This window comes from Trichomonas vaginalis, chromosome I, assembly GCF_026262505.1.
Source record: "Trichomonas vaginalis G3 chromosome I, whole genome shotgun sequence".
In the NCBI taxonomy this organism is placed as follows: Eukaryota; Parabasalia; order Trichomonadida; family Trichomonadidae; genus Trichomonas; species Trichomonas vaginalis.
Genome location: NC_067203.1, coordinates 1,528,574 through 1,554,924, shown reverse-complemented (window position 1 = coordinate 1,554,924; position 26,351 = coordinate 1,528,574). Strand labels below are relative to the sequence as shown.

The 26,351-nt window shown below is 29.6% G+C and overlaps 9 protein-coding genes across 9 annotated transcripts, besides 2 other annotated features; 6 read left to right on the top strand and 3 right to left on the bottom strand.

Annotated features, from left to right (window-relative positions):
- Positions 1–3,114: 3,114 nt before the first annotated feature.
- Positions 3,115–5,421, bottom strand: TVAGG3_0909310 (transmembrane transporter protein; the record flags this gene model as incomplete). The annotated part of the gene is made up of 1 exon (XM_001312024.2): positions 4,322–5,281. The coding sequence occupies one exon, from the start codon at positions 5,279–5,281 to the stop codon at positions 4,322–4,324; it is 960 nt and encodes a 319-aa protein (XP_001312025.1).
- A 671-nt stretch (positions 5,422–6,092) lies between these two features.
- Positions 6,093–6,967, top strand: TVAGG3_0909300 (Rho GTPase-activating protein 68f family; the record flags this gene model as incomplete). Its single annotated transcript, XM_001312025.1, has 1 exon — positions 6,111–6,902. The coding sequence occupies one exon, from the start codon at positions 6,111–6,113 to the stop codon at positions 6,900–6,902; it is 792 nt and encodes a 263-aa protein (XP_001312026.1).
- A 1,225-nt stretch (positions 6,968–8,192) lies between these two features.
- TVAGG3_0909290 (APP-BP1 (amyloid precursor protein-binding protein 1) family protein family) lies at positions 8,193–9,798 on the bottom strand (the record flags this gene model as incomplete). The annotated part of the gene is made up of 1 exon (XM_001312026.1): positions 8,264–9,778. One exon carries the CDS (start codon positions 9,776–9,778, stop codon positions 8,264–8,266), a length of 1,515 nt encoding a protein of 504 aa, XP_001312027.1.
- Positions 9,799–10,038: 240 nt separating this feature from the next.
- Positions 10,039–10,786, top strand: TVAGG3_0909280 (autophagy ACT C domain family; the record flags this gene model as incomplete). Its single annotated transcript, XM_001312027.2, has 1 exon — positions 10,279–10,716. One exon carries the CDS (start codon positions 10,279–10,281, stop codon positions 10,714–10,716), a length of 438 nt encoding a protein of 145 aa, XP_001312028.1.
- Positions 10,787–11,312: 526 nt separating this feature from the next.
- On the bottom strand, positions 11,313–13,296 carry TVAGG3_0909270 (ankyrin repeat and SOCS box-containing protein 4 family; the record flags this gene model as incomplete). Its single annotated transcript, XM_001312028.1, has 1 exon — positions 11,435–13,252. One exon carries the CDS (start codon positions 13,250–13,252, stop codon positions 11,435–11,437), a length of 1,818 nt encoding a protein of 605 aa, XP_001312029.1.
- Positions 13,297–13,503: 207 nt separating this feature from the next.
- Positions 13,504–14,622, top strand: TVAGG3_0909260 (protein kinase protein; the record flags this gene model as incomplete). The annotated part of the gene is made up of 1 exon (XM_001312029.1): positions 13,511–14,614. The coding sequence occupies one exon, from the start codon at positions 13,511–13,513 to the stop codon at positions 14,612–14,614; it is 1,104 nt and encodes a 367-aa protein (XP_001312030.1).
- A 771-nt stretch (positions 14,623–15,393) lies between these two features.
- Positions 15,394–16,235: a mobile genetic element.
- A 4,307-nt stretch (positions 16,236–20,542) lies between these two features.
- TVAGG3_0909240 (N-acetylmuramoyl-l-alanine amidase family) lies at positions 20,543–20,779 on the top strand (the record flags this gene model as incomplete). The annotated part of the gene is made up of 1 exon (XM_001312030.1): positions 20,543–20,779. The coding sequence occupies one exon, from the start codon at positions 20,543–20,545 to the stop codon at positions 20,777–20,779; it is 237 nt and encodes a 78-aa protein (XP_001312031.1).
- A 302-nt stretch (positions 20,780–21,081) lies between these two features.
- Positions 21,082–22,277, top strand: TVAGG3_0909230 (uncharacterized protein; the record flags this gene model as incomplete). The annotated part of the gene is made up of 1 exon (XM_051251731.1): positions 21,082–22,277. A coding segment is annotated over one exon (1,196 nt), but the record flags the coding sequence as incomplete, so codon positions are not given.
- A 584-nt stretch (positions 22,278–22,861) lies between these two features.
- Positions 22,862–26,351: part of a mobile genetic element that runs on past the window's edge.
- On the top strand, positions 23,603–23,910 carry TVAGG3_0909220 (uncharacterized protein; the record flags this gene model as incomplete). Its single annotated transcript, XM_051251730.1, has 1 exon — positions 23,603–23,910. A coding segment is annotated over one exon (308 nt), but the record flags the coding sequence as incomplete, so codon positions are not given.

The window sequence follows — 26,351 nt, the reverse complement described above, 5'->3', positions numbered from 1 at the left end:
AGGAAATTAAACTTTGATTTATAATTATGAACAATTTTTTTATTCTTTCCTGTTTTTGAAATTGACATCTATTTTCATTGCGCCTCATATGGTATATCACAATATAAGAAGTTTTTACTGGATGTTGTAAGCACTGTTCCGTAATTGGAATAATCAATTTCACAAAAAGCTAAATTAAAGGTAAATCGAATAGATGATAATGATGCTAACAAATATGTTGTATAACCTGTGGGATTGTTTTCTGCTGAGAAGTTACTTTTGTCGAAATTAATATTGTAAATTGAATATAAAATATTAAAATGACTGATTAATATTAAGAAAAGACTTATTACTTGATGAGGATCATATTTCAGCAAAGTTGTTTTTTCATAAAAAAAATTGATTTCGAGGAGCCAAAATTAGGCATCTAAAATCAAGTTTTAAATTTAAGGTTATTTTTCTGAGGATGACATATCGTCTATCAGGCACCCTTAAATACAAATAATAAAAAGGAGAAAAAGGAAATAAAAATAGGTACTAAGGATGTCAATTCGGAAAATTGTTTTCATTTTAGGAGAATATAATTTTCCTTTTCGAAAATTTAAAAAGTGAGACGCGCAGGATTCGAACTTTTTTAAAAGTTGATTTAAGTATATTCTAGTGTGGATTCTAAGGATAATATCATATTTAAAATAAGAATATACTAGTTTAGGTGGTATAATTTTTTTCGATAAATTTGAGAGCATGTACGTTTAGGGCATCAAAAGTGTCAATTCGCTCAGCGAAAGCTGAGATAGCTTCGTTCTCGAAAAAATAGGGAAGGAGTGAAAGAGAGTGATACAGATGTTGACACATTCATATCATTTCAACAAATTTTGATCAAATTGAAATTCAATGAAATTCAATTCACTTCATATCCTTCAGTCAGTACATTGACATCCTTCTACATCACAATGATAACTCGTGCATCAATAGTTCTACAACTAACTCAGAAAAAACAAGATTTTTCCTTCCAGCTTACAGCTTTTAAAAAGTTTCGATGATAAAAATCACTCTACTCTTGTTTATCGATATGTTGTGATAGTAGGTAAACGTATTCTTATCGATATTAATAAAAATATTTTTACGAAAATCTGAACCAATTACAGAGTTATTCATAAAGTTTATGATAACTGTAATTACTTCATCTTTGTTTTATATTTGAATAAACAATTTAATTTAATTTGCATAATTTTTTTGAGTTGAAAGACAGAAAACTTAGTTGAGTTTGTATTATTTTTATCGTTCAATTCATTGTATATGTGAGTGATCCAGATATTTAAGATATTTAGAAAAAATTTATTAATTTGATTAACAAATTTTAATCAAAATAGCAAAAATCTATTTGATAGCTGTAAGCAAATAATAATTTCTATTTCAACCAAAATCACTTATTTTCATCTAAACGTATAAAATTGTCAATTTTATGAGAATAAATTTAAAATCTCATGAAATATAAAGGAGAGTAATATTTTTTAATTTTCTTTTTTTCTTTCTCTCAAATATTTTCTATTGGGAATTTTCTTGTTATCAAAAAATAATTTTAATATTTGTTTATTTCATTACATACAATACAATTTTCAAAACTCTATTTCTTCACAAGAAAATTTTTTTCCTTCATATGAAGAAACATTTTGTTCTCCATTTGATGCTGAGTCTAAATCTCGATTTTTGAATTTTCTTCTTTCCAAATTTCTTTTTTCCAAATTAGAAGTTTAATTCAAATTTTCAATAGTTTATATATTTTATCAAACCGTCTTAGATTTTCTCACTTTTTAGGGATTTTCTCTCAAAATATACAAAAATAGTAATACCAATACATGTGTCTAATATACTTTAAAACCATCGTGATAAAATTCAAAAACGAAGAGTTCTTCTCTCCAAATTTTTTTCAAAATCAAAAAAATGAGATAAAAAAATACGTTTGGAAAATTCATTTTTAGCATTTTAGGATTTTTCTCACTTTTATTCCAAATTGACATCCTTATAGGTACTAAAACTATGATATATGTATTTCGCCGGAAAATTTTTAAAAATTGCCAAAATTTTAAATGTCACCTTTTTAATGGAGTTCAAAGTTAATAATGAGATTGTTAGTTCCGATTTTCTTCAAAGCGTCGTTAATTTTGTTCAAACTCATCTTCCAGAACTCAGAGAGGATAAGAGAATTTTAAACAAATTTGGCATTTGCATTTTGGATCAATTTCGTAAATTGTCAGAAAATATGATCTGGCTATGTAATGAGTGGGACGTGTTTGTTTAACTTTATTTTGCATACACACAAACATTCACACCAAGCAATGAAATTATTCAAAGATTTTCGCAACTCAGTAAAGCTTTCGGAGATACAATATTTTTTTCATACGAAATATATCAAACTGAAATATCAAAGCTTTCCAACTACAAAAAATTTATTCGAGATATTGAAAGCAAACCAAAGCCAAAGAAACATTGGTATTCATTTTTCAGCTCTAGGGGAGATATTCCCGAAGAGATATGTGAGGATGAACGCTTAAAAGCAGAGTGCTCAAAAATAAGTTTGAAAATTCTACAGGATGCCTTTGATTTTACGGACTCCCTATGTGACCAAATGATACGAGCCGAAGAAATTCAGAAACACACCAATTTAGGCAGATATGATAGGAATATGGAAGAAATTGAAATCGAACCTTATTGCATCAATGATGCACCAACAAACAGATTATATGAACTACTTGCATGAATCACAGCGATTTATACGAGTATTTTAAAGAATTTTATCTTATTAATAAATCATAATTTTAAATGTGAAAATAACCTCTTTTTTTATCAATTGCATGTGCTTAACCTATGTGTATGTTATTAATTTAGAAAATCTGTACATTTAAAATCATTATCTACATTTTAATAATTTCGTAGATTGCAACCTTGACAGTGAATTATTGCGGGACATTACGTTCCTTTAAAAGATAGTGCAGATTGTATATTTTGTGGAATTTATAGTGAATCATGTTGTTAGTAATTGCAGTTCTTGAGAACTACGGAAGTTTGTACGTTATTTTGGCAAATAAAAAAAATCCTTGACAAAATGTTTAACATGCAAAGTCGTTCAATACTTGCAATATAGATTATATCTTTTGGTATAATGAAGTATACTTTTAACTCTAATATATGTATGACTTTTAAGCAATTATAATTAGTTTTAGTTCTGCATAATCTACTTTGAAAAAAATATTGGATATTTTCCTTGTGCTGAAAGATATGGGACTTACATGAAGAAAATAAGAGATCTGTGCATCAGAATATATATGTTAATTTTTGATATTTTATGTGAAAAAAATCCCTTGATGATTCGACAATATTATTTTTATGTTTATATTACACAGTGAAAGCCCTACGCGTTATAAAGTAGGTAAACTACAGAAATCGAGTTCGAATCCATAAAAGATTCTGCATCATATTACATATTCATAATATACGCGTATAAGTATTTTACCTTTGTTAATACAATAAAATATTCTAAATGTACGCATCGTTTTTTTAGATTTTCAATTTTTTTTACAATTCGCACTTTATAAGCTTATTTAAGCTTAGCGACATATGCAGATCTCAATAGCATACGCTTACAAACATATCCTAAAATTGCCCGAGATCGAACAATATGAATTGTTACAAGCGTAACTACAATTCAAAACATCTCATTATACTGACTAACTTAGGCAAATGTAAATTTAGATCTTTAGGATAAACATTTGATTTTTACTTTTACTCTTATATTATTTTCCTTTGTAGCATCTCTATGCGGTATATATCATAGATTCTACTCTATTTCTAATACCACGTAAACTCCGGGTGACGTTATGTGTTTCTATTGTTCATTCGACACTTTTTTCGGGGACTGTAATAATAATAAAAAGATATAAAGTGATGTGACTTGTCAAAGGATTCAATAAAGAATATAAGAGTATTGGAGTATGAATTGAGAGAATTGCGTCTATGTCAGAATTAGACAAGGCAGTGTTACTTGATCCTGTGATCAGGATATAGTCATTCCTGGTACGTTGCAAGTGCAATGTAGCCGGATTGGTCGAATCTCTTGCAATTAGAATGGGGTTGCGAGAGATTCGATTGGCAAGATATAAGGTTGGAAAAAAAGTGGGAAAATAAAAAAAATTTGACACTAAAAATTTTTTGGTCTTTCAAGCTTATTGACTTTCGGGGGTTTTATGTCATAAAGTACTCAATTTGTACAATTTTTTGACGACCTAATATAAAGAGAGATTGAATTACCAGCTTGCAATATTCTTTCTAGATATTAATTCAATCAAGTCAGAGCTGGTTCCTCAATATTCTTCATTGAAAGATTTTCTTCAACAAGAAGAGGGTTTGGATCATATTGTTGTATTATCTTTGGCTCTGATAACACGAAAATAGAAACAGCTGCAGGAATGCACATAAATCCGACTAAATAAAGCCAGCTTGCATGAGTTCCGAAGAAAAATATATCAATTGCTAACGAATAGAAGTTGGATGTCAACATTGAGATGTTCATAACTGTTGCATTCGAGTATTGCATAATTATTGGTGATAACATGTAGTATAATGACAAAAGAACTGAGTAACCGAGTGTAAGAGAGATAGATTTAGCTTCCCATTTGTAATCACGAATGGTTTTCCATTCTAATGAGCCGCATAAAATTAATGAAATTGGTAACGCAGAAAGAGAAAGTCTGATGAGATAGAGTCTGATGCTGTCATCTTTGACAAGCTTTTCTTGTAAAATTGTTGCGAATGCGTAACAAATTGCGCTTGTTAAGGCCAAAAGATTTCCTTTGAGTTTACTACCGGCTAATCCTTGAGCAACCATAACCATTGATACGCCTGTAATGCCAAGGATCATCGCCATAAACTGTTTCCAATTAATTTTTCTGCCAAAAACAAAGTAAGCAATAGGGGCAACCCAAAAGATAACTGTTGTGACTAAAAGCATTGCAGATGCAAGTGATGTATAGTTATATGCGAAAATACCTGAAACATCTCCACCAAGGCAGCAGAGAGCTACAAGGAAATAAGTCCACCACGGACTATCAGAGTGGGGCCACCACCACACGTTCGTAATGAAAATGATGAAATAGCAAATGCTGAGCGAAAGAATTGGAATAAATTCACCGTAAATTGAAGATGTATAGGAAACAACTGTTCCACCACCGCACAGGATAACTGCTAGTACCTGCCATCCTGCCATTACTCCCCAGAGGTTACCAAAAATACAATTCAGATTCATTGGAGAAATTTGTGAAAATTGGCAATTATTCAAAAAAATTCAATGAATGATCGCCTATTGAAAAGTAAATATAGTTGGCTTTATTGAAAGGATTTTTTCATAAAAAAACTATGATGAGCAAGATATTTTTTATTATTTCCGTGTTAAGTCAGAATGTTTCATAAAATTTAATAAAAATACGGAATATTTTTTGGATTCAGGTCGAAATTAATGTATCGATTAGGCATCATAATATTCCTATACATTGAGATAAGTTACTAATAGGTAATCTAATTTTACTTATATTTAAATTCGTAATTCGGTTCGGAAAAATGTTTGATCTCAAAGACTTATGTTTTACAAAAGAAGGAATCTAGCATGATATTTATTTATTGTTTTATGTGCATATAGTTATGAGCAACGTTCAGAAATCTCATGATTTTCCAAATCATTTATAATCAATGATGTGAAGTTATTTAATTTAACTCGTTCGCGTATCACAAAAACCTTTTGTATCCATAAGATGTTTTCCTTTTTGACGATTGACATAAGTCTCAAAATACCTTTTCTTTGGAGTGTTTGTTTTATTTGTATCTGAATAAGGGACATTTGACCTGATTTCCAGATGCAACATGGCATGTTCAATAATTCTTTATGTGATTTATGTATGATGTGGCCGAACTCTCAAAGATTCTTTGGAAGATTTTATGATAATCGTGTTTTGAAAGCCAGCGTTTGAGGATCAAAAAGCATTCTGAAAAGGATAATAATGGCATTGAAGAAAGATTGAAAATCGGTGATAGTAAAAATTGAATACTCCAGATAAAAATTGTTTCAATTGAAATAATTTATGGGTGAAGCCCTCATATTTCCTGTTAAATCACCACATTTTCTGACGAAGTCATGGAGTGAATATGATGGGTGCATACCATTTATTATCTCAGATTTAATCACTGCTATCAAAGAAAGAAATGGATTCGAAACAGATGGTATTTTTCGAGTCAAAGTAGAAAACGTCAAAATTGACGAAAGATATGAATCCCTAGATAGTGGTAAAATGCGAAAATTCCCCGAATCAGATACGGCAATATTACTATCATGTGTTCTTAAGAAAGTGTTGCAAACTTTATGCATGATCGATCCTTTATTTACTATCCAACAAATACAATCAATTCTACAAATTGTCGAAACAAAGAGTGCAAATGAAGAAGATCTTATCAACGAGCTTCGTCGCATTGTAATAGGTATGGATAAATCACATAGATGCAGTGCAGCTTATATAATAAGCTTTTTGGGAGAATTGTCGCAGCATTCAAATACAAGGATGGATGCAGAAAATCTATCCATATGTATTGGTGTCTGTATCTATCCAAAAGCTGATGCTACATTCGTAATGAAGTTACAGAAGTTTCTACGGCCGCTGATTGAACATGCTGACAAAATTTTTGAAAAAGAATGGTATTCAGATGATAAAATCATGACTGATGAACAAATAATCAAATATTCTCGCCCGATTGTTGAACAGTACGATATACAAATTGAATCTGAACGAAGATTATATCAATCGTTATCAAAAATACCCATAGATCAGAAATACAACGAAGAAATCCTAGAATACCATTATCCTATAATAATTGAATAGAACTATGCATTTATTTTGTTTATTTTGTTATTATATTTAAAATCTCTTATGTATATTTATAAAAAAATCAGAATATATACTAAAAATTTTATTGTATGAGGGCCCCTGAAGATGATTATAATAATCTCGACCTCTGATTTTAATAATTTTTTTCCAAGAAAGATATCAAAAACAAAAATTCAATTTAAAATTTTTGTGAATTACCTTGAATATTTTGGATTTTGCAAAAAGTTTGGATTTTTTTAAATCTGGAAAAATAAATTATTTTACACATAGTTTACAAATATTTTATTAAATATTAGAATTACCTAATATTTTAATTTTTTTTTTCATTTATTTGATATTCTCCCAATAGCACCAGTTTTATTTCAGGCCTATCTGCATATTGCATGATATCAAATTGATATAGCACTACAATAAAAAAAAATTCTAATTTATTCGAAATATTTTCCACTAGCACAAGTTTTATTTCAGATGAAATCTAAGATACAACATGCTAGGTTGATATTGTAATGCGATGAGCATGCTTTTTAAATTTACTCTCTTTTAGCAATTGATTTTTTTTTTATTGATGAATCATAAAAATAGAACCGTATATGGTTGATATAACAATAGTATATACATAATACACCTGATAAGAATTAAATACGTATTGGATCATAGCATGATAAAAATTTATTAATGAATTCTCCACTAGCACTAGTTTTCTCACATATAAATCTTCAAAGTAAGATTGATATTGACATGATGAGAGAATGAAATACAAAATCATTCGATACATTCTCCACTAGCACTAGATTTGTTTCATATGTCATATTGATATTGACATGATGAGAGAATGAAATACAAAATCATTCGATACATTCTCCACTAGCACTAGATTTGTTTCATATGTCATATTGATATTGACATGATGAGAGAATGAAATACAAAATCATTCGATACATTCTCCACTAGCACTAGATTTGTTTCATATGTCATATTGATATTGACATGATGAGAGAATGAAATACAAAATCATTCGATACATTCTCCACTAGCACTAGATTTGTTTCATATGTCATATTGATATTGACATGATGAGAGAATGAAATACAAAATCATTCGATACATTCTCCACTAGCACTAGATTTGTTTCATATATCATATTGATATTGACATGATGAGAGAATGAAATACAAATAATTATTCGATACATTCTCCACTAGCACTAGTTTTCTCACATATAAATCTCAAAATGAGATTAATATTGACATGATAAAAGAATGAAATACAAAATTATTCCACTATCTCTAGATTTGTTTTATTTATCATGTTGATATTGAAAATGATGAGAGAATTAATATAAAAAAAATTATAATTTATTCGATATATTCACCACTAGCACTAGTCTTGTTTCTGATGAAATCGAAGATTGCAGGGTATCTGACAGGAGTCTGCTGTCTGATGATCATCTTCGTCACTTCCTGTGCAGTGAATGCTGCAACTGTCGATGCAACGCTTGGAACTGCTTTGTCGTTGAATCTGACGTATTCATCGACTGTCTTCTTCAGCTCTGTCTCTGGATCTAAGTTGTGATCTTTTGGAAGGTGTTTCTTCGCGATTTCGTAAACAGCTGATTCATCTCCAACTTGTGGAGCTCTGTTCTCTTTCTCAGCGAATTCGCGTGCAGCAATGAAGCAGACTTCGACGTACTCTGCCTGGTAATTGATTGCTGGCTTTGGAGAAACAGTTTGGATCACTTCTGAAAGAGGTTTGTACTCATGACCGGCGATCTTGGAGAAATAGCGGACAAAATCTGCAACAAATGACTCTTCGACATCTGGTAAGTACTCTTTCATCTTCTTGACGTCTTCTAAGTACTTTTCTTTGTAAATCTTCTTGATATCAAGGAAAATTTTGTTTTTGCACTCCAAATCAGGAATTGTATCGATAACTGGGTAATCTCCTGTGTCTTCCTTGAACTTCTTGATGGCTCTGACACATTTCCAGAAGTCTGTATCGGGCATTTTTTCACTTTGTTTAATTGCTTTGGTTAAATTAGGGTAATTAGGTTCTCTGAAGAACTGCAATCTGTTGTCAATAACATCTTTCAAAAGAATTTGAGTATCAACGAATTCGCAATCGATTTCGCATTGTTTCTTTAATGTGTCAGCGGTGATGACTGGAGCTTCTCCTGTAGTCTTTTCGAGCTCTTCCATTCTCTTAATAAGACGTTGTTTCTCGACAAGGCCCTTAATAATCCATGGATATTGTATTTTGTCATGGCCAGAAAGGGAACTGTAATTGCTGTCTTCGATGTATTTCAAGAGGGCTGGGATTGGATGGACAAGATGCCAGTCCTGTTGGTTGAACATGGAGCCGCCTTGAAATGCGTAATGACTTCCGCCATCTAAGTAGATTCCGCCGTAAAATCCGGTGCATGCGAAGTGGGCTTGTCTCATATGCTTCCCGCGGACAATTTCTGAGAGCTCATTCATCTTTGATGGCTTAATTGTACCATATGTGATGATAAAGCAGGAAGAATCGAACTTTGGATCATTGAGGATGGCGTAGTTTGTTGGGGAATCAATGATTGGCTCGAATTCTGGATCACTGTTAAGCTCTTTAAGAAGATTTGCTGTAACAACTGCGCGATCTTGGCCAATTGTGTCTGACTCAACGAAGAAGTTTTGCAATGTATCTGTTTGATCAACCTTGGCATCATCGATGATGTAGATTTTGTGAACAGCATGAAGAGTCATTGATTTCAGAAATTCAGTGGCTAAAATCGAAGAACCAAATACAACAAGACTTGTAGAATCAATCAATTTTTGTCCTTCGACACCCCAAAGACGAATTTGGCGATCGTACTTGTAGTTATCTTTTTTATTCATAAATGAAAAAAAAATTTTTCTCATCAAAGAAAAAAAATTATGACAATAATTATGACAATGTGGAATTTTTCATATCCAAATGTAAGCAGTTTTAAAATACATATCCGATAGATGATCCAAATCCACTTTAAATAAACATTTCGTCAAATTTTTTTTTTCACTAAGAATTGGAGTATGAACAAATTTTAATGCAGTAAAAGTCCAAACCATTTAATATAAACTAATTGTAATATAGCTCACAGATAAAATCACTATAGTATATTCTAATTCATAAGTTAAAACATCAACAAAACGAATTTTCCATGAGATTCTAATGAGAAAAATCATCCATGAAAACGACTTTTTTTCCATAAAAAAAATTCCATCATAAATTTACTAGATATTGATAACAATGAAGAGCCATAACAGACTAAAATCAACAATGTATTTGGAATTGGCAAGTCTGCAACCTTAGTTTTATCAAAATATCCAAAGTTCTTTCAAAAAAGTGACAATCAAAAATGGATTTCCAAACTAAAATCAAGAATTTCGTCAAGACATTTTCTAAAGATGGTTGGATTTTGAAAGAGAGCAATGGAAAGACTTATGCTACAAATGAAAGGAGAGTTTTACCTGTTGAAATAAATGATGAAACTGTATTTGTCACTTATTACATCGACGTTGACGAAGTCTTTCAAGCTCCAGTTTTATCAGCTTATTTTTATACAGAATCAGGGCATAGATTAACATATGATGAACTTTTGAAAATAATGCCTGAGAAATTGGACATGAATTCAGTCTCTGAAAGAATACATCCTATCACTGGTATTCCATTATTCTTTATACATCCATGTAAAACAATTGAATATATCACCCCAATTGAACATCACGGAATTGATTTTATGAATGCTTGGATAGGAGTATATGGACCATTATTTTTATACAGATTACCTATTTAACTATTTCATATTATTTTAATAAAATTTGTTTGTTTTGTAATATTATTGAATAAAACTTATTTGTTTCGTGCTTATAACAATCATTGAAATTCTTTAATCAAATTGGAATAGTGCAATTAAAAACTGTGCACTCGCGCCTAATTTATAATAACATAGGGATATGTGATAATCAAGGCTGTTATTTTTCAATCCTTTTTAAAAAATTCGGGATGAAACCACACTGATGCCGAATTTGTCATCAAGAACAATATGAAATTGTATAAAACTAGTATGAAACCATATCTAAGCATTTGTCCTTTAAAATGATATCAATTACAATTTGATATAAACTAAATTATAAAGATTTCATATACAGATAATAGAATTATTATAGTTATAACAACTATCTAATGATTTCATATTAATTTCTAATTAAATCTCTTGAATATTTGTATCAATATTACATTTGGCCAAAAAAAAACGAAATAGAAAGATAATCTACTCTATTTAGGAAATTGAATTTTTATTCTTTAGATTCGAATATCTTTTGGATTGTCAATAATGTGATGAGAAATTCAAGTTCACATATATAGATAATTTATTTTAAAAAAACATACTTTATTGTATAAGAATGATAAATCTCTATTTATATTAGATAAAATACGATATTTTTATTTGAATGGGGGTAATTCAATTTTTTTTCTGAAAAACCGCACGTTCCAAAAAAATTTTTCAACAATTATTTTGTCTTGTTTGAATTAAGAATTTCTGCAGTTTCTTTGCAATTATTAATGGATGCATAATGAAGAGGGGTAGATCCATCTTCATCTTTAGCATTGACATCTGCATCATTTGAAATAAGAATTTCTGCAAGTTCTTTGCTATTCTTACCGGATGCTAGATGAAGAGGGGTAGATCTAAATTTCGTTTTAGCATTGACATCTACACCATTTGAAATAAGAATTTCTGCAATTTCTTTGTAATTATTAGTTGATGCTAGATGAAGAGGGGTAAATCCATCTGATCTTTTAGCATTGACATCTGTACCATTTGAAATAAGAATTTCTACAATTTCTTTGCTATTACGACTGGCTGCAAAATGAAGAGGGGGAGATCCGGCTTCAGTTTTAGCATTGATATCTGCACCATTTGAAATAAGAATTTCTGCAAGTTCTTTGCTATTCTTACCGGATGCTAGATGAAGAGGGGTAGATCTAAATTTCGTTTTAGCATTGACATCTACACCATTTGAAATAAGAATTTCTGCAATTTCTTTGTTACCATTAATGGATGCTAGATAAAGAGGGGTAATTCCACCTTCAGTTTTAGCATTGATATCTGCACCATTTGAAATAAGAATTTCTGCAGTTTCTTTGTAATTATTAGTTGATGCTAGATGAAGAGGGGTAAATCCATCTGATCTTTTAGCATTGACATCTGTACCATTTGAAATAAGAATTTCTACAATTTCTTTGCTATTACGACTGGCTGCAAAATGAAGAGGGGGAGATCCGGCTTCAGTTTTAGCATTGATATCTGCACCATTTGAAATAAGAATTTCTGCAGCTTCTTTGCTATTACAACCGGCTGCAGAATGAAGAGGGGTAGATCCATCTTCGTCTTTAGCATTGATATCTGCACCATTTGAAATAAAATATTCTAAAAGTGATGAAAGATGGAAATAGGGGGAATAAAGAAAACATGTGTTGAAATCATTTGTTTGATCCAAGTAAACTAAAAATGATTGAAGATTATTGTACATATAGCACAATGTTAAACTAATGTTTATGTTGTACTCAGTCATCAAAAATGAGACAAAATCAATATTGTGTGATATAATTGCACATTTCATGCATTCGAAATCTGGTTTTTGCACTTTCAAGCATTCATACACAATGTCATTATTTCCACTCAAAAACGAATATCTAAGACAATTTGGAGTGATTTTTGATTCAAATTTTGTTACTAAGATTTTAAAACAATCAACAGATCCATGATAACAACATAATTCAAGTAACGAAATACCATCAAATGGAAATGGATATAATAGACTTACTATTTTTTGATCTTCATTAAATCCTTCTCCTTCTGCAAAAAATATAAATGACTTTATGTCATCATCCATAATAGATCTGTAAATTGTATTTTTGTCGTGAATATCAGATGAATAATGAGAATCTTCAAAATCGTTAAAACTTTTTTCCCACTTTTCATATAATATTATGTTGTATTCTTTATAGAAAAGATAATCAAAAGCTGCGTCGATTTCATTGACATGATTTAGATGGTATTCGTCAACAATTTGTTTGGCAATTGCTAAATATGACTTCATGTAGCGGTTGTTATAAATTGAAAGTTGGGATATTTCATTGATAATGTCACCAGGCGAAATATGATAAGAGTCAATCAGGTTTTGTTTGATTTTTTTGTATAATGCGTTTAATTTTTCTTTGTCATTTGTTTTCAGCCTGTACAAAGCATTGTAGACATCATCATATCCTGCAAAAATCTCCATCAATTTGTCATAATGAGTTTGGTTAATTTCTGCCTTGGACATCAACCAAAAAATTTAAAATGTTCGGGCCTATAGAAAGAACTGGAAAAATGTTTTTCGAAATCTTGTCAAACGTACATGCACGAAAAGTAACATCCCTCTTCTTAAGATCATATTATTCATATTTGGAGCCTACTGATTCCAAATATCCTATTTATTTGAAAATCCATCATTGGGAAGTCTCGCGAATGTACCTTTACTAAGTCTTGGCAGGTTTCTGTTAGTTCAGATTTTTTCTAATCCAGAATTTGCCAGAAAATTATGCAGACCGGGGATGTCATCGGTCGCTACACGCTTGGCCCTCAAATAGGTCAAGGTGGATTTGGTAATATATTTACTGCAAGAGATACTGAAACAGGATTAATTTATGCGCTTAAAAACGAAAGCTACGCGTCCGAAAGGAAATCATTAAGTTTCGAATACAAAATTTTACGTAGAATTCAAGGCGTTGACTACTTCCCAAAGCTGTTTGACTATGGAGAAACGAAAAATCTGTCGTATGTCGTCATGGAACTGATAGGTCCTTCTATTTCATCAATTTTAAAGAGTTTACCAGAAAAGAAATTTTCTCTTTCAACAGGAATTCGCACTGCAAGACATGTTTTATTTGCCGTTCAATCTCTTCATAATCTTGGCTTCATTCACCGAGATATTAAACCAGCAAATGTTCTTGTTCGTATTGCACACAGTCCTCCAATATGCCTACTAGATTTTGGACTTGTTAGAATCTTCAAAGATCAAAAAACAGGTCAACATGTTCCACAACGAATGAAAACAGGTTTTCGTGGAACTAAAACATATGCATCAGTAAATGCTCACCTACAAAATGACTTATCGCGAAGAGATGATATGATTTCTTGGTTCTATTTCGTACTTGATATATTGACACCAGGATTACCATGGAAAAACGTCTCAAATGCCGTTGATGTTGCACAGATGAAAGCCCAGTTTAATGTACGTGAATTCGTTCAGCCAATTGCTCCAGAACTTGCTGATATTTGGGAAATTTTACAACCTCTTAAATTCGAAGACGAACCACCTTACCAACGCATTACTGACATACTTAATGATATTATGACCAAAAATAACATACGCGAAGAAGATCGCTGGGATTGGGAATCTTTTGTCGCAGCCTACAGAGATAAGTTAACAAATGATTTCGGTGTGGCACTTAGAATCGATGGAGGCGCTGATACAACACCTTATTATACAGAACTCGGCGTTCCGCCGCAGATCATGCAACATATTGAAACAAGAATGACACAAAGAGGAGGAATGCATACTCCACTCCTTAATAGAAACAGACAGCACTCGGCAATGCAACTATCTGAGTTAGATGAAAAAGATTCTAGATGCTGCTGTTAATTTTTTTTTATTTTGTGTTTAGTAAATAGATATGTAATAACTTCTTTCTAAAATTTTTAATAAATTTTATGTTTTCGTCTTAAATTTCTTATTTTTAGACCAAATGATATGCAAATATATATTGTTTTCTATATAAAAATACATTGCATCAAATGTATTGCAATATCACAAAGAATTAGCTTCTGATAACAAAAATACACCGAAAACAATACTGATAATCATATATTTAGGGTGTGAAATCAATTGAAATTATTTGTAATTCTCATGTAGATGAGGTTATATAATAAAAAACGAGTCAACTCAATCAATTGATATTTCTTTTGAAATTATGAATAATATTAGCAGAAAAGGTTAAACGATACAATATAATAAATATATAGTTGATAGCGGTTATGTAACACTAGTAATAATGAAATTTGGGAGGAGTTGTCAAGCAAATATTGTCCATGGTTGATCATAGAGGGAAATCGCATGTTGTTATATAAATAGAATCAATTAGCGATACATTTCCTATAATATCAGATTATCGATGAATGCCTGAATCGGAAAATTAAATATTATTTAAAAAGATCTAGTAATAAGAAAAGAAGCAAATCAATAAGTTTAATTTTCGTTCTCGTATATAGAAAAAAAATTATGACCATTATATTTTTTAATTGATTCTATTCATTTACGAAGTATTCAAAATAAATAATAATTATTTTCTAATTTTGTTTTTAAATATTAACATATTATATGATTTGTACAATATTGTTTATAATAGGGGTTTTGGCAATATTGTTATAGACCGAAAATAGATTGTTTCGGTTTTCTCTTCAAATAATTGAAAGAATGATACTATTATAGGTTTATTATATTATATAGCATATAATCATGCTATAGCCGAAAATTATAAGTTTTGAGAAGATTGAATATAACACAAATAAATTTGAATGTAAGTTAAATTGCTTGTTGTTTTTAATAGCTTTTTAATGAGAAATCCAATATTGCAAAATTCAAATTGAATGATTGAAAGAACAGAAAAAGTCATTCTTTTCAATTTCGAATATGTTTCATTGTATTTATAATTATATGGCAAATAAGATATTTAAACTTGATTTTTGAAGGATAATTCACAAAATTGAATAGATTCAAATAATTTTTATTCAAAAATAAACTAGTTATTTGAGTTTAATACTAATTATCTATTCAAACGACAAAGTTTGTAATTTAAAATATTTTGTGAGATCAGATTGAATTAATTCAAGGTTCTTTTCAATTAATATTCATTACCATATTACGCATTTTCGAACATTCTAAACCAAATATATAAAAATGGGAGACGAATGTTAAATTTGCTAGACATGGGGGAGTTGTTTACCGAGTTTTAGCTCTTATCTCTAACAAAAAATTAATTTTTAAAAAAATGACCGAATACGTTTCACAGCGAGAAAAAAATAAAAGGCAAGATAGAATTTTCTAGACATAAAGAAGTTGTTTACCGAGTTTTAGCTCTTATCTCTAACAAAAAATTAATTTTTAAAAAAATGACCGAATACGTTTCACAGCGAGAAAAAAAATAAAAGGCAAGATAGAATTTTCTAGACATAAAGAAGTTGTTTACCGAGTTTTAGCTCTTATCTCTAACAAAAAATTAATTTTTAAAAAAATGACCGAATACGTTTCACAGCGAGAAAAAAATAAAAGGCAAGATAGAATTTTCTAGACATAAAGAAGTTGTTTACCGAGTTTTAGCTCTTATCTCTAAAAAAAATTAATTTTTAAAAAAATGACCGAATACGTTTCACAGCGAGAAAAAAATAAAAGGCAAGATAGAATTTTCTAGACATAAAGAAGTTGTTTACCGAGTTTTAGCTCTTATCTCTAACAAAAATTAATTTTTAAAAAAAATGACCGAATACGTTTCACAGCGAGAAAAAAATAAGGCAAGATAGAATTTTCTAGACATAAAGAAGTTGTTTACCGAGTTTTGCTCTTATCTCTAACAAAAAATTAATTTTTAAAAAAATGACCGAATACGTTTCACAGCGAGAAAAAAATAAAAGGCAAGATAGAATTTTCTAGACATAAAGAAGTTGTTTACCGATTTTTAGCTCTTATCTCTAACAAAAAATTAATTTTTAAAAAAATGACCGAATACGTTTCAACAGCGAGAAAAAAATAAAAGGCAAGATAGAATTTTCTAGACATAAAGAAGTTGTTTACGCGAGTTTTAGCTCTTATCTCTAACAAAAAATTAATTTTTAAAAAAATGACCGAATACGTTTCACAGCGAGAAAAAATAAAAGGCAAGATAGAATTTTCTAGACATAAAGAAGTTGTTTACCGAGTTTTAGCTCTTATCTCTAACAAAAAATTAATTTTTAAAAAAATGACCGAATACGTTTCACAGCGAGAAAAAAATAAAAGGCAAGATAGAATTTCTAGACATAAAGAAGTTGTTTACGAGTTTTAGCTCTTATCTCTAACAAAAAATTAATTTTTAAAAAAAAATGACCGAATACGTTTCACAGCGAGAAAAAAATAAAAGGCAAGATAGAATTTTCTAGACATAAAGAAGTTGTTTACCGAGTTTTAGCTCTTATCTCTAACAAAAAATTAATTTTAAAAAAATGACCGAATACGTTTCACAGCGAGAAAAAAATAAAAGGCAAGATAGAATTTTCTAGACATAAAGAAGTTGTTTACCGAGTTTTAGCTCTTATCTCTAACAAAAAATTAATTTTTAAAAAAATGACCGAATACGTTTCACAGCGAGAAAAAAATAAAAGGCAAGATAGAATTTTCTAGACATAAAGAAGTTGTTTACCGAGTTTTAGCTCTTATCTCTAACAAAAAATTAATTTTTAAAAAAATGACCGAATACGTTTCACAGCGAGAAAAAAATAAAAGGCAAGATAGAATTTTCTAGACATAAAGAAGTTGTTTACCGAGTTTTAAAAATTTCAATATGAAAATTGAAAGCAATTCAAAAAAATTGCTAACATGTAAATTTTAATATCCTATGCATAATCTCATATTTTGAACATTTTTTATTTTTGTTTAAAACTTAAAATTTTGCGAATTTAATATAATTTATAAAATATAATACGTATATCTATTTAAAATACACTAAATTTAATTGTTAATTGACGTTTTTGGGAATGAATTTTATCAAAACATGCCTGAATCCGAAAATTTGAAAGAACGAATTACACAATCATATATGTAGAATTCAAAATACAAACTTAAAGATTGTATACCTTTAAAATTATTCAGATTGTGTTTGATTTCCACTCATTCTGTTTCTTTTGAACTCTAACACTAACATTTCATAATGATTACATAATCCATTTATACATGGTTGAATTGTTACAGATTCTACCACAAAATCAATCCAAATTTCTCAATGCATTCATGTTGATTGGACAAAATTTAAAATTTATCAGCCAGTTTCCAGAGAAACCCATATATTATCTAATGAAATGTAATTTTTGCTACATTTATTTCAATCAAATTTCAAAAAATTGACTGCAGAGCTTGAAAAGGTGATGAATCATGTTGTTATTAGATGTACATATTAGATTTACTATTTCCAAAAAAATGCTCAAATTTGAATAGTTTTTAGAAAATTTGGAATTACACTCCTTACATTATATATAATTAAATGTTTAAATTTTATTTATTTTTCCCTTTTAATTTTATAACGTGCTCTATCAAAACTAACCTCTCAATTGAAGGCCACAAAATCTAAGTAGTGAGGGTACACAAATTTTGTATGGAGTACGGTTCAATTTTTGAGAGACTCACTACTTAGATTTTGTGACTACCTTATATCAACAATTGATTTCCCAATTATTTGATCTATTGCATAGTGATGAGCGAGATGCACGTTGATCTTTCTGCTTTTGATAAGACGCAGATTTCAAAATCCAAAAATTGGATTGATCCTGATCGATCATCATTCAAAAATTTTTTTTCTTTGATCAAAATTCTCACAAAAGAGATTATTGAACTTTCCCTATTGACTTATCAATCAACAATATATGCTTTATTTGTCTTCCCAATTAGATAATAAATATCAGCAAGTGCTCTCAAATTCCTAAAAAAAATATTCACTTTCAACGGTTTTCAATTAAAGTTAGTATCTCTAACTATTTCCTAATGGTATATTTAAATCACTGTTCACTTGATTACAAAGCACGTTTCGAAGTTCCTTTACTATTTTCGATTAATCAAATTATCTAAGGGTTTCGTTTTGCTAAAATTGTCACTTTTATAGCATATTTGTTTTTGGATGTTTTGCGAAACCAAAAAAAAAACTATGATATACAATGTGTGTGTAAAGAAAATACTTTATTTACTAGTTAAAAAATCATTTGGTATTGATCAAGTTTTTTTTTCTGGATAAGATATTATATGGATAATTGGATAGAAAATACAATTATATAATCTTGTACCTGGTTTAATTAAGCTAATTGTCATCAGAAACTTGTAATTTTTATGAATTTCAGATTTTCTTTTCATTACTGCTTTTCTTAATAGGTCAAGTTCTTATTTACGTTATAAAGTATGATATTTACAAATATCAAGTTATCGTGTTTTTTGAGAAATTATGAGAAACAAACAAAAATGAAAAAGATAGGAATAGCAATGAATAGTGATGTGGGTATAGAAAATGTAAGAGATATGAATGCAAAGCAATCAGTATTGGCAAAAGTAGTAGATGAGTGCGGGTTGTGTGACTTTTTTTGTTACATCTATATATAGACGATGCATTAAAATATATTTATTTATAAATCATTAAAAAATTAACATTAATTTTAAAATAATTTATTTTTTTATCTTTTATAAAAGAAGCTATATATAGATGATGTCAGATATTCCGCGATTAATTAAACATTGTTTAAATCCTGAATGGGTTAAACTTCAATTTAAAAATGAAGATTGTGAATTATTAAATGAATATGAAAGCCAAAATAAGCTAATGAGGTATAAATATAATGATAAAGAATATTTAATTTCATGGAATCAATGGAGTCATAATCAAAGACCTCATAAACGAGAAGAAGAAATTGAAAATAATGAAATGGAAATCATTGATGACATTAAAGAGGATGGAATTCCTAAATTTTGTAGAAAAACCTTTAGAACTAAGTTAGGAGCATATAAACGTAGAGTATTAAATCCTGAATATCTTAAACATTTATTTAAAAAGGAAGACTGTGAATTATTAAACGTTAATGATTATGAAAATGCAAAATCAAAACTGAGATATAAATATATTGGAAGTGATGAAAGATGCAAAGATAAAGATAAAGTTTATACAGTTTCATATAATAACTGGCACACGTTAGGGATTAGAAAACATTTAGGAGATTATGGTAAAAGTTCTGAATTCTTTAAATCTAGTATATACGAGAGAGTAAAAGAAATTAGATATAATTATCATTCATGAATGAAAAATAAACTTTAAAAATTCATGTCTCAGAATCAACATAGAACTTTAAGAAACTAATGATTATTTGAATTTATGAAATCAATTATTTGATTCATTCTTTCTTCAATAATTTCTATTCTTTTTGTTAAATCATCAATTTTCATTAATGAGGTGATTCTTGATTGAGGAATAGATTTCAAACTAACAACACCTTTTATTTTTGAAATTTTGAATCCATCAATTTTAAACATTTTATTCAATTTACATGTTGTCAATTCTTCAAATAATTTTTTATTATTAGCATAATAGTCATTAAATTCTTCAACAGATGAAAAAATTTTTGTTTCAGTAATGGGTTTAACAATGTTTATTTTATTTTGAACATCCTCACTTTCATTTATTTCTTCCTTCTCTGTTTCATTTATTTTTAATATTGGTTTCATTTATCATTAAATAAAAATTAAAATATAAGTGATGAAATATATTTTTTAATTAATATTAAATCAGAAATGGCAGCAGGATTCTTTAAAAAGTTATGGGAAGGAATAAAGAAAGCAGCAAGTTGGGTTCATCAGAAAATAATAAAACCCGTTGCAAACTTTTTGGCACCAGTAGCGAAAACGGCAGGAACTATAATTGGTGGGGTATTAGGTACTAAAGCAGGTAATCCGGCAATGGGAGCACAAGCAGGTAACGCAATTGGTGGAATTGCTGAAGGAATACTTAATAAAATAGGAGGAAAGTAGTGGAAAAATAAATATTATTTTTATCTCAATATCGGTTGAAGTCTTTGATAAACTTTATCTCCTTTATTTAATACTTCCCTTACCGGAACATTAGGTGCTATTTGTTCTGCAACGTCACTAATTGCTTCTTTATTCTTAAATATCCAATTTGCTCCCTTCTTCATTGTTTCCCAAACTTTATGCGCTCCTCTTTTTACTTTATCCCATAACTTTTTAAAGAATCCTGCAGCCATAGTTGATTATTTCATTAAAATTAAAAATTCATTTTCATCTTTTAATTTTGATTTTTTATTTCATCATAAATGACGACTAACTATTTGGTGCCAAACACTAAACCAATTAATGGAAATGTATTTCATTCATTCGAAAAGATAAATGAAATATTCGCAAAGAATGACGGTAGAAGATATTATAGAGAACTTGAAAGTTCATGCTATGACTCTGATGCTCCATATTTTGATGATAAACAAACTCATTTAAGAATTACAAATCCAGCTCATGATGTGAACCAATTAGGTGACACATATATTAAACGCAAAGTTAAAGTAACTCTAGTTTCAAATAAAGCTTTCACATGTGATGCCGCTTTTAAATGCATGCGTTTATTCGTTGGTTACAAATCATCAAATCAAAGCTTTAAACAATTAGAAGTAGAAACCGAAAGAGGTGATGCCGGTTATCTTCAGATGGATTGCGCCCGTGAATCTTTTGCATTTGCAACATATAAACCAAAATCAGAAAGGAAAGTTAAAAAGTTTGTTCATTCATTATATAACAATGTTCAAAAATATGATAACTCAGTATGTGGTAAATATATTGACCCCTCAGAAGTTTTCAAGAGAGCAAATGAAGAAGTTGATATCACTTTTGATATGATTATTCCGATAAACGATTTGTTAGCATTTCAAGCGTTCGATGATTATCCTAAATCATTTGGTGAAATCATTCTTAAATATTATGTTTTCAGGGATACTTTAGTATTTTGTCAGGTTGACCCGTTAAGAGTTGCTGATTTACAAAATTACGTTTATGAAAAGATAACTGATGAAAATTATGAAAAGATTATGAATCATGTTTATAAATATGATCGCAAATTCCAACAAATCGGACTTCCTGCCAAATTAATTACAAGCTTAGCCACTACATCTGCTGACGCAACAGTTGAAGACGTTATTATTTCATGCACAAAGATGGAAGTTTTAGAGGATAAATGTATTACACCAGGATATGGTTTAATTGAAGAATCAGTTAAAGCAATACCACGTTTATTCAGTAAGGAAGATCCATTCATGATTCCAGCTCAACATATTGACGTTCGTTCACTAAATGGAGGTTGCATCACTCCTGAAGGTATCAGCTCTGATTTCTCATACGCTCTGCATAATGTTACGGATGTTGTGTTAACATTTCCGAAGAATGCAATGCAAAGAACAGTTTTAGAAAATCCAATGCTTCGAGGTCTTCAGGTCACTATAGATTCCAGAAACTTCCCCGATCAAGCGATGACCACAGTGGGTGACATATTCTTTACACGTATGCTTCAAGCTTCTGATTTAGATGGAGTGAATGAATGCACGGAAGAATACGAGGACTCATTAACTAGACCACTGAATGATGATGATGGCACGCCATTAGCTAGAACATGGAAAGACCAAACTTCATTCTTATGCACTATTCCAGTTCAACGTGATGGAGCGGGTATATTCTTTGATGGATTAGAAACTTTCAACTCACAAGTTACAGTACAAGTGAAAGCTTATCCAATCATTCAGGGTGTAAATGACACTTACTGTTCAAAGGTGACAAATCCTCCTCAGGTTTGGTTTACTAGGACTACATATTGGACATGGACACCGGATGAAGGTTTGAAATATCATCCAACAGGTACACCACCACAGTATAGAAGTTCATATGATGAAATATTGATGAATAGAAATGTTTAAAATTATAAATTTATTTTTGATTAAATGGATTTAAATTCTGAAGAATTAGCAGGAGTATATAATACATACGTAGATGATATGATTAATGAAGCATGTGAGTGATAATAAAAATGCTCTATCTAAGGAAAAATTAATGAAAATTCCATATTCTGAATGTTACTTAAATTCAATCACTGCAGCAATTGGTAAACAAAATAAAGGTAAAACATTAACGATATTAAAACAAATTATCATTATTGCTAACACTTCACCCTATTCACATGTGTTAATTTATATCAACCGTTCAGGTTTACCTTCAGATGATACATTTGAATCTTTAAAACATTTAATCAAAATTCCAATTATTTATTTATCACAAGAAGAAGCAGAAGATTATTTGAAAAACTTTTTAATGTATAAAGAGTTATATAATACAATCAAGAAGCAAGGATTAGAGGATAAAATTATTGATAAACAACGGGATGAATTATTTGAAACACTTTCTATTTCAAATTTTGATAAAGAATTTTTGCATTCACTAATTTTTCTAGATGATGCCGTGAAATCAAAACTAATAACTAATGAGAAATCATATTTTAATCAATTATTAACTCAATGTCGACACATTCAGTGTTCATTCTTTATGGCGGTTCAATATTTCAAAGCATTAAGCACAAACATTAAATCAAATCTGTCCACCCTTTTCATTTTCAGTGGGTTTAGTCGTCAACAGTTGAACGTTATGCTTTATCAAGTGAATTTACCAATGAGCATTAATGAACTTTACACACAATATCAACAATTAGGAGAACATGGAAAAATAATAGTTGATTTAAATAAAGGTTCCATTAAATTCGAATAACTTTTTATATTAATTTTTATTTTTTATTTATAATTAAACATGACAGAAATTGCAAATCTTCTACAGGTTCCATTAAAACAAGGAACAAACAAAAAGGGTGCATATAATAGAACTATGAAAGTTCCAGACGGAATGAAAGAATTAGTCCACATTGTTGCCGGTCTTCAAAAGGATGTTAAACAAATGAGAAACGTTTTAACATTACCAGAAGCTCAAGCATATGCCAAACGCAAAGGTCCAAATTGGGAAGCACACGAAGCAGACATTACGGGTCCAACTGGAAAACCTGATGGTATAAATGAAGTCTTTGTTACTGATGGTCAAGGAAATATTAAAGTCATAAATGGGTATAAATTAACAATGACGAATTATCCTAAACGTAAAGCATATAATGAACGTTATCCTATGCAATTTGATGAAAATGGAAAAGCTGTTAAACAATACATTGGAGAAGGTGAACATGGTCCAATTAATTCATACCGTCATAATCCATATTCTTATTTCAATGAAGAATTAAATGCTATTGAAGAGGGACCGGATGGATTACCACGATATTCTAATCAGTTCGATGGTCAATATGCAAATATTAGACCTGAAATTTCAGCTAAGAAATTCTTTAAAGTTGCTTTATTCGATCCAGTTTTCGCAAATGTTAAAGATGAACTTAAACAGCAATTCCAACCAATTATAGTAGCAAGAATTGCATCAGGTGCTTTATCTCAAGCATTCAAAGATTTAATTAAGAAACCATTATATCAGCAACGTGGTTTAACTTATGATTTAGTTAAGGAATCAGATAAAAGAAAATTTGAGAAATCAGTTGATTATAAGAATGCAATTAATGAATATATTAGGTCTATTAATTTCGATGAAAATGCTAAAAATCAACTTCATGAACAAATACAGGGAATAATAGATTCAAAAGTTCCAGCAAAATAAAAGTTTAAATATATTTTTTTTATTCGATTATAAATGAGAAGACGTTTCACTAGTCAAAAGAACACTAACGCAAAAGCAGAGATTACGGTTGGTTATAACGTAAATGATGATAAATCACGAATTATTCAAAATGTTAAAGTTAATGTTAGTCCTGAATTAACAAGGTCAGCAACTCAACCAAATTTATTAACTCGTGACTTACCGAAGAATGAGGAGAATGAAGAAAACCATGAGAATGGAGACCCAATCATTTTATCTGAACCCGGTAAAGAACCTGTTGAAATTCCCACTTATCCAACATACCCCCCACCACTTGATAACCCAGGAATCTACGATTCCAGTCGCAATGCGTCATATAAAATAGACATTAATTCTGAATTAATGAAAATATATCGCGATATCATAACTGATAATTATGATTCAATAATAAATTTAATTGACCAATCCGGTTTAATTATTTTACCTTATGAATCATTAATTCACATTATCGCCATTCTTTGTGATGTTCAAGATTCAGACGTGAAGATTCAATATTTCATAGATGATAGGTTTCATGCTGCGGAACAGTTGCAAAAATAAATCCTATAAAGGATATTAGCACAATTAAGATATCAAAGAACGGAACAACTGAACTACATTTAACATATAATGATATTTATAATAAAATAGTTGATGAATATAAAATATCACTTGAAAAATTCTTTGTTAAGGCTATTTAATATTCAAGCATTAACATTATCGAATAATAATCCTTTGAATCATAATCAATAATAATTGACCTTTCACCAGTTTCTATCGTTTGTTTTATTCTTTTTGTTCCCCACTATCTGGATCGGTCATTGTAATTGTTTTTGTTATAGTATCTGCTTTATCTTTAACTTCAATCTTTTTTCCATCGGGATATTTAAACCAAAATTCCAAAAATTCGATATTGTCAATCTGTTCATATTTTAATCTATCAATTACATTTTTAAATACCATCTGAAAATCTTATGAAATGGTCATTATATGGGTTTGATTGAACCAAATTTGAATGAAGTGAAATATAACCTGTTGATGAATATGACATTGACTCATATTTTCTGAAACACTAAAATTTATAACATGAATGAATTTCTTATTCGTTGAATTTATGAATTCTTGAGGTAATCTTATTCTAGTTTTATTTATCACTGGAAAATAACGCTTTACCATATTTTTAATCGTAATAAAAAATGTCAATTATCAATATTATTTCGAATAATAACTGTGAATTAAATTTAACAGTTAGTGGAATTTATAATGTTACTCTCGTTTCTGTGAGTGGTAAATTTAATCCCATTCTTTTAGACCCTTCGGATTATATATCATTTATTAAAGATGACCATGAGCCGCATAGCGGCGGGTGTAGACCTAAAACATATGATATGTATATAAATAATGTGATAACGAAATGGGATATTAACATGATTTTAAGTTATTTAAATGAATCATTTATCGTATGGTATAAAGAAAATTTTAAATCAAAACCTGATAAACTTTTTGAACTTGATGAAATAAATAATCTTATTAAATTTCCGCTGAAAATTAAATTTTGTACTCCTCGTCTTCGTTCATTGTTGGGGATATTAAATTTTGAAAAAGATGTTGGGGATGTTTTGTATTCTGACACTGGTTCCAATTTCATTTTAATCAAATGTGATAAAGTTAATACCCCAATGAGATTTTCACATCAAACATTAGACCTAACTCTTACCCATCAATTCAAACATTTTATCCATCAACTTAAACATATTTTCTTTTTATATCCGTTTCAATTATCCGGGAATTCATTTATTCTTCATTCAAAAGATTTATCAAATATTAAATT